The 8,529-nt window shown below is 39.2% G+C and overlaps 2 protein-coding genes across 4 annotated transcripts in view; one reads left to right on the forward strand and one right to left on the reverse strand.

The window, feature by feature from the left end:
- Positions 1-5,706: 5,706 nt before the first annotated feature.
- The window catches only part of LOC111254624 (protein argonaute-2-like), an 18,434-nt gene continuing 15,611 nt past the window's right edge, over positions 5,707-8,529 (reverse strand). For all 3 annotated transcript variants that reach the window (XM_022815678.2, XM_022815676.2, XM_022815677.2), the window contains 4 exons: positions 7,753-8,138; positions 7,309-7,462; positions 6,679-6,865; positions 5,707-6,148 (listed from right to left, as the gene is read on the reverse strand). In XM_022815678.2, the coding sequence (XP_022671413.1) occupies positions 5,953-6,148; positions 6,679-6,865; positions 7,309-7,462; positions 7,753-8,138 (923 nt within the window). In that variant the 3' untranslated portion in view covers positions 5,707-5,952. The remainder of the gene's footprint in view (positions 6,149-6,678; positions 6,866-7,308; positions 7,463-7,752; positions 8,139-8,529) is intronic.
- LOC147754396 (protein argonaute-1-like) overlaps positions 8,322-8,529 on the forward strand; it is a 3,576-nt gene continuing 3,368 nt past the window's right edge. The window contains exon 1 of the mRNA XM_086975021.1: positions 8,322-8,328. Coding sequence (XP_086831147.1) covers positions 8,322-8,328 — 7 coding nt within the window. The remainder of the gene's footprint in view (positions 8,329-8,529) is intronic.

Consider the following 8,529-nt stretch of genomic DNA (forward strand, 5'->3'; position numbering starts at 1 on the left):
TTAACTATCTATAACAATTAATAATCAGCGTTATTTCATTGACGTTAAATTTGCGTAAAGCAGATGCTCTCATAGCACTGCTGGGCTGACCACATAGGCGTAAGCTCATATGACAAACCAAATCATTATTTAAGAATACGTTTCGGCCACGAAGGCCAGAAAGAAAAAACATATTTCAAACGCAAACGGTACTCGTATAATTGATGGTTATAGACCTATTGCTTTTTTATATTGCAAAATAATAAATGCTTTGAGTATTTTGTGCAAAACTCTGCCAGCTTCGGGTTTTACTACCATTGATCATTGCTTCGAACGACTGACCCCTCCTGGCACGAAATAAAATATGTGCCCAAGTAACCGCACTAGCTGTCGTTATGTATTGTCGATAAAAACGTCCCATCGCGGCGTCAGGCACCGAAATTATCGGGGCAGTCATCATCATGAGATTTATTCTACAAGGCATTATCCACAGACCACACGTTATCAACAAGCCTATCCAAATAAAATCACGAAGTGCATATACAATATATTGGTCAAAACTTATATATATATATATATAAGGTAGAGTCCTTTGCTGCTTTCGGGTACTCGGCGTTGAACTACGCCACATAAGTTTTCAGTACGTTTGTACGTGTGGATTCATAGAAAAACCGGTTATTCGTGCCGCATCTGTGGCTTGAATTATTTACTAGCCGCGTGTTATCAAACGCTACATATGCTTCTCTATCAAGCGGCGAAACTCACTCGAGTCTTCGGTGTCGTAGACTTCAGTGGCACACTACAAGGTTGATAGCACCTGTATACACATATGTATTTTGTCCATATGCGTTGATGCGCATGTTTAACTATGTAGCTATAATTTGTGCCGTCTTTGTCCCTTTAATGGTTGAACAGTAATGTGTCTCCTTTCGAATCTCAGGGACCTATTTTAGCTATGCGGCGTAAACACAACAGTCGTTCTGAAAGGTCTTACAGCGGGTTCATGCCTTACAATCGTGACGCTTAATCTTATTTAAGTATCATAATGTCAGTGGTATACCACACCTAACTAATTTTGTGTTGCGTGCAACTAGATTTTAACCGGGACTTACATCGTATGCATTCGCATGGTCCTGTTCTAAAAGACACGTTTCAGGCAAAGCCCTTAAACAGCTCCTTTTGTTCGTGGCGATGTTCTCAAGCTGGTACGTAAGCTTAACGTGGTTGCTCCCGTAAAGGCATAATATAAGCAACGATTCCACTTTATTGCTACGCTAACCTTTATTTTTTGCGCTGCGAGGATGGATAGGAAACGGATGATGACAATAGAAAGAAAATGTTCTATTGACAGCAAAACTATAACGTCAAACGACATAACTTTCATTAGTTTCCGTCTGTCCATCATAGAGACACACTAGCCCCGATGCGTTCACTATGAAACGTGCAGCGTAACTGACGATGAACGCGTGCGAGGGCATTCGTGCCGGGTCGAAATCGTTCGTTATCTCGTGCCTTCCAACATGTTCTTCGTTGACCTCAAGTAGTAACGTAGGACTATCCGAATAAACTAAATAGCGTGCATATAATGGTCACGGTTGCTAATGCCACGACTTACATGGAGGGCCAGCAGCCGACATTGACAATGACGAGTTTGCAAATACGAACATGCAGCCCACACAAAACGACCTATTAGTTAGTCCAGGTAGCTTATTTTGGTGCGGGTCGATTATGGACGCGTTTCAACAAAAAGTTTTAGGTAAATTGCTTTAGAATAAACGATATGAAAAAAAGTGACACGATTTCACGCCCGGTACTGCCGTTAAGCATCGCGAAACAGATTATATATATGCGCTTTGTCACTACTGCATTATAACGGAGACAAGTTACACAACTGGACGGTTTCAACAGCCGAGTTTTCAGCTTTCAGCAGCACTGAGTTCCGCTGAAGGAAAACACTTACCGCGAATACCGTGTAAGTGCAAAACTTTACTAAGGAATTATCATAATGCGATAACTTAACTAAACAATCAATTTGAGTTCTGCACTGGAGGGACCGAACTTGACGTAAAGTTTAACTTCGATTCACATAGCATCAATTGTACTATAAGCCTCGGATGACAGCCGGTTTTATAACATGCTCACTTACTGATCCATTGTTTTTCGCTTATTATTTTTATATTTCCAATTGCGACTCTAATACGAGGTCTAATGTATTCTACATATCAGTCTTAGTTTCGACTTAGAAGATAAGAAGCTGCCGTTTTAACTATTTTTTTTCTTCGGAATAAGATTTTCTGGAATTACAACACCAACAATGTCATTCTTAGGGGAATGAAATAATTAAATAAGATATTAATATTACCGGGACGTGGTATTTGTACCTCATTCCCACAACGTTACAATGCCAAAAGAAGATTTTTATTTCATGGTAGCTTGTATACCGTATTCATTCGACAACAGACGCTTCATGTCTGTGCCCATGTTACGATACAAGTACAATAAGCGTTTTTCTTTATTGAAATCGGTCGAGGGTGAGTAATAAGTTCCATGAAGAAACGCGGCGCTTGATGTACATAATATTCTAAATCAACCACTAAAAAGCTGAAATAACCGCATGAAATCCCTAGAGCATGCAGTCACGCTTCATCTGAAGAAGAAAGAACGATTTCTTCGTTGGAAGCGTCTATCTAAAACTACCATGAACTCTGAGTTCCTTTTACCAAAGAGCTAGAAATGGTACGTTAATTAGTCTACGAGCTTATCGGACATTATGAAACGACCTGTGTCCGTGAATCACAAATATAAATTGATTTTATTGAGAATTATCGCGAAGTCATCAGCCTGATACATTAACCTTGACCGGGGCTGATATTGGAAGCGTCGACAAAAACGACCGAAGCTCGTATTAGGAAATTATCCAATTTCGTATTGATGTTCTATAGGTAACAAACGATTTCAACATGTCCGCGAGTACGCATAGAATCCTTAATGCATAAGTAGTTTATTGATATCGCGTGCAAGCAGAATGAAACGGCCTGTTAGATGGTGTCAGAATGAAGCTGATTATAGATACTAGAGAACATATTTGATATAGAGAAGAGACTTCCCTTTGGATTTCTTGCAAAGTTGCTAGTCTATTTCTTGAAGCAATTTCCTATTGTAACACAATCAATGTATTCATCATTTGTTTTACTCTTCAAGAAGATTTACGCGTTTGCCCTTACGTAATCTAGAAGCATTTTCATGATTTGCTCTCTAACGTGCCCTCGAATATGAGACTTTTTGATTTTGTTCAGAGGTCACCAAGTTTCACTTCTGCTACAGAAGTGTGGGACGTACTTTCGGTTCACTATTCGCTAAACTCACAGCTACTGAATGTGTAATTAAGCAACAGAATTTCGAGGCATTTATAGGCTCACATGTTTGATTTTTTCCCTACGGTGACGTCCATTAACGCTATTGGGAACCTGTAGACAAGGTCGATTTCTCTATGTTCCCAATACCGACCGTAACCCTCGAAAACTGAATTTTATTCTTTGTCGGATATTCTCTTTAAAGTGTGTATAATTTGCACACAGCTAGTTGACTGTCACCCTTCTTCGGTCCTGGAACTCGAATTAAAGAACTCAACTTGAAAAATCTAAAACGCAACGGGAAGTAATTGTTGAAACAAGCTATGGCCTTAGGCTCGACGACGGCAACAACAACCAGTCGAAATAGTCCAAACTTTAAAAAGTCGTTAATTTTCCCGAACAGAACAGGACTGCATTTACTGCATTTTTATTTTGACGCCTGTGGTGGTGCCCACACAATTTACATTACTAGCACTTTAATTCACCCTAGCACTCAAGGATATACACCGTAGAAACATTGCCTTTTGTACATTTTCTACAAAATTTGTAAACAAATTCTCGAGGTATGTCCTAAAACGTAGCCTGCACTTTTATTTGCTACCGTTACCGACGCATTGATTTTTCCTTTGCTCGGGCTGAATTTTCTCGATAGCGACCGTTTCTAATCGATCATATAAGGGGTACAGCGATTTGTGCCGTGGCATTGTTATTTGCAATCGCTTTTGTTCGCTACCTCCACTTTAAAGAAGGCTATGTAATAAGAAAGCAAAAAATTTGCTGCCATTTGTGGAATCGCATTTAAGCGAAATGGACGACATTCGATGATTTCTACTATTCCAGAACTACGTAATATTATAACGTAATAATCAGCAAGGACATTTTTTGTATACAAGTGTATTCAAATGGCACTTCAATGGTATTCGAAGATATTCTTTACCTACAAACCAAACAACCGAGCATGTACAGTCGTGATTAGAATTGGTTTCTGGGTGAGTTAGCTGATCTGTCGTACCCATTTTTTGCAGAAGACCCAGCTTTACTTTTACATAGGCCAAATATACACTTGCAAAATGTACAGAAACAACCTCAGCTGGCTAAACTCAGAATTTCGTTAAGTACCCTCAACACTTTGATAGATTGAACACTCGAAATGAATTGTAGTGCCCCCTTTTTAGACCCGCAGCCCGAATTGTTATTCCTCTATTTACGTTTACTTAAACAGCCTCGAAAGCCAGTTTAGACTTCCTGTTGAGCATTCTCTATCTTTGCGAATCTTGCCGCCCTTGTCTTGGGTAGCTTATGTTTTTCTAGTAAGGGTCCTTTAACTCGTTTGTTACAGCTCTTCCATTATTTTCTGGATGCTTATATCCTCTGCTAAGGTTATTGAAATATTACCGTCTGGAAAAGCTTGGCGATGTAGTCAAGTGCGCTACTCTAGGCAACCGTGTGTCGGGTATCTTAGTTGTCCTTTGTATACAGAACACAAGAGATCGAGGGAGCTTTTTTTAGCACATTGCAGGTAACTATAAAGGCCTGTGTCCTGTGGGGAACTGCGTGAAAAAGCAAATTAGCATACCACCAGCTCTTCTAGGCATTCGCTTTTCATGCAGAATGATTACTCCTTTACTGTAGAATCTAGTCCGAGAAATGCATTTTATTTTTTTGTTGCCAAAGTCTCAGGGTGACTATTGTGTTGGATGACTACCCGGATCAGCTCGATTCCTCCGTCGCTCTCTAGCCTTAAGGTCGAAAAATATTGTTCTTGCGAAAACTAAAGCCTATTAAGCGCTTGGCGCCTAGGATGAGTGCCCTTTTCGTACTCATTAGCTTCATGATCGAATGGATCAGGATCCCCAAGAGCCAGCTGAACAGTGCAACAGTTGTTAACAAAAAAAAAATGGTTTTAGTAAATTCAGAGTAGGTTGAAATATTACATAGTGACGTACTAATAAAATTAAAAGTCAGTACTACCTCTTCGCCAAATCGTCGTAGCCAGTTTGTGAACCGCTCAGTAATCATCATCAACATGGACCCTAACCCAAGATCTATCTACCATTATATATAGGTATGATTGTTCCCGTATCAACAAGCATGCTTCTAATGTTAGCTCGTTGCCACGTAGTTATCATGCAAACGATATCAATTTTAAGCATCGTGGAATATTATATGGAGCACCATCAATCGTTTAATTCAACTCGGATTCAATTCGGACCAACTATCGTAATATGGATGGGATCCTCTGCTATAGGAAGTCACACTGGATAGAGACAAGTAGATTATTTCAGCAGTAGTTGATCAAAGGTGTCCATAATCGTAACTGGCTTCGTTCGTGGTAGTCTATGCTCTAAAATGTTGCAATACAAAAGGTCAGCACTAGATAATAAGGTAGAAAATTACCATTTATACTGCCAAACATTAATTTCACTTTTCAATTTGTTAAACCAATCATCAGCAAAATCGTTACTCCCTGCCTTTATTACATTTAGTGTTATCGTTCATATTAATACTTCTATTCTTCGCTTCATCAGGTTAGTTGTGTCCTATTTCTGGTATTCAGAATCTCGGCCACGGTTGGTGTTGCAGCAGTGAGGGCTCAAATTCGTGACTTTTTTTTTTGTAGTTAAATAAAATACATTTGTCCTCGGAAACGTTTAGCGACTTCCTGAGCATGCCGAAAATCATCAACTTTGTAGCTGGACGATCCTGATGCAATGGACCCTGAAGAACTATCTCCGAAGATCTTAGCCTTGATGTACTCCTTTCCTCTTTGGGCCGCCCAGTGGGCGTAGTACACAGGTGCAGGAATCGATACCGCCCTAGTTAACGTTGGTTCGTCAGCCACGTTGAAATCACCATGAAAAAAGAAGCAAAGTGGACAATGAGTAGTTGGAACACAATCATTAAAGTTACTATTTGTCGCTAGGAGAATTTGCATGTCACTGACATTAAATGACCGCTAATAAAGTTTGTCACACTTATGTTTTTTATACGTATTAGCTAACTAAAGAACACAAATTAGTTTGGTGCAGCCTCGTGTCTTGTCTCAGAATAATACTAGCTCACGACGCGATAATATGGTGTAGCGTATGTTTACGAACGGCCTGACACTGGATTTTTGTTTGTTTTTTTGTTAGTAATAATATTATCAGTATTCGCAGGCTAGGCTTTGTGCTCAGTAATATATGACTAGAATACAGTCGACGACTGTATGTTGTGGCCGCGTTTCTATTAACTATACACACTTAGAGATGAATTCACAAACAGACACGTCTACATAGATAGTACGTATGTTTATAGGAATAATAAGTTTTCGGAGAAATAATCAAATAGATGTGTCTGCACGCACTTGGGGCAGCGGGCATACGTGTAGCACAGAAAATACGAAAGCTCTTCAATCTCCTGCAGAGTATGGTCAGCGTCATCGTGAACTACGTGGTAGTGGGCAGGTATCGAAGTTCCCAGAGGGCCATAATGGGAGCAGAGGTAGAAGTCGAGCAGCTGCGGGTGGACAATATCGGTGTCAACTACCGTTCCTGTATAGTTTAACATATCATAGTGAGGTTAGCGTGGGATTGCCAAGGAAAAACAGATTTGGTGGCAACCTTTGATTTGTTAATATTATCTGCTTTGCAAGGGTTCATGTTTGTGAGAAAGTTGTCTATCTTGACAACTGCGCAAGTTATGAGAATAATTCTTGTAGTAAAGCAAAATAATCTTATTCGAACGTAACTAACAGCTGTAATTTTGAACTATTTATCGGTAGCTTTTGCTAACAATGCACGGCATAATCGTTACCGCCCAGCTGCGATCGTACATTTCGAGCAAAAGCAGATACTTGCCAAAAAAAGCCAAGAAATTTGACAGCTAATATTGGACTGGAAGTAAGGGTAATGAATATTGAATTCCGAAATGTTGGCTGATTGTTTTGTGAAATGGCAATCGATATTAGATTTCTGTGGCGCCGTGCGCTACTGACCCGGCGGAACGTTTTTGCTTCTTCCAACTGCTTGTTTAGGTTTAAAACGGATATGATGACGCTTCTGGACGATAATAAAGGTCGTTTTAGGGGCATAGTCGTGCCTTATTGCGTGGCACGCCTTTCGAATAGCGATCATTTCGTAGTTACGCACCTGACGGAAAGATTTTAAAGGGTTGATTAGTTCATACGCGTCCAGCCACGATATAGCGAAATGCGTTTCGTTTCGCTCCGTTGACTATATTCACAAACTCTACCTCTTTATTAAGCAAAGGTAAAAACAAACGTAATACAAACACCCCAACGTAGTGTCCGTGATACTTGAAATTAAAATAGCTTCCTACATATAAGACGAAACACCAGTTGTGTCTTACTTTTGGTTGGATATTACGCTTCTCTATGTTCATAAAATCTAAAGTAAACGTCCAACTCATGTTTACTCACACCCTCGAACTGTAATTCGGCGACGCCATCCCGATAGTAATATATAACTTCAGGAAGTCGTCCATTTGCAGTTTCCTGGAATTTCTCTAAACATTCGATCATCATCGTTTCAAGGTCCACAATAACCTCGATTCGGTTCTTGTCGTCGCTTTTCGTTTGGACAGATGTGGTCGTATAATATCTCGATGGCAATGGGTCTAATGAGGCAACGATTGACGCTATCGACGGTGTGGATTTATCGCCGGGGGCCGGATGATTGACATCGGCTCCGACAATCATATACGGTCTTTTGAGCCTGGCTGGCTTATCCTCGGGACTGATCCGCCAATTTGTGCCGCCACACTTCATATTAATTTTTAGCATAAGATTTTCGGCAAACATCATTGCTGCAATATGTTATCAGTTGTGAGATACACAAACAAATGGTAGCGTTTTTCAGTTTTTCAATTCAGTGTCAATTAGAGCATTCCTTGATAAATTATATATAAATAATAATATTAAATAGATAAATGAAATCAGATTGCAGACGATTGCATTTTTCCATTGATGAAGATTTACAGGTTTTCACAATGCTTGGTTTTGAAAGAGACCTGAAATAAATGCCGCAGTGATACGATATTTATTTTTTATCAAGGATTTTGTTCAAGTTTTTATTTAATTTATATATATATATATAAATTAAATATATAATTAAATATATAATAAAAATTAAATATAATTTATATATATATATATATATATATAAATTAAATAAAAACTTGAACAAAATCCTTGATA

The sequence above is a fragment of the Varroa destructor genome, unplaced genomic scaffold, assembly GCF_002443255.2.
Source record: "Varroa destructor unplaced genomic scaffold, Vdes_3.0 BEIS01000007.1, whole genome shotgun sequence".
Taxonomy (NCBI): domain Eukaryota; kingdom Metazoa; phylum Arthropoda; class Arachnida; order Mesostigmata; family Varroidae; genus Varroa; species Varroa destructor.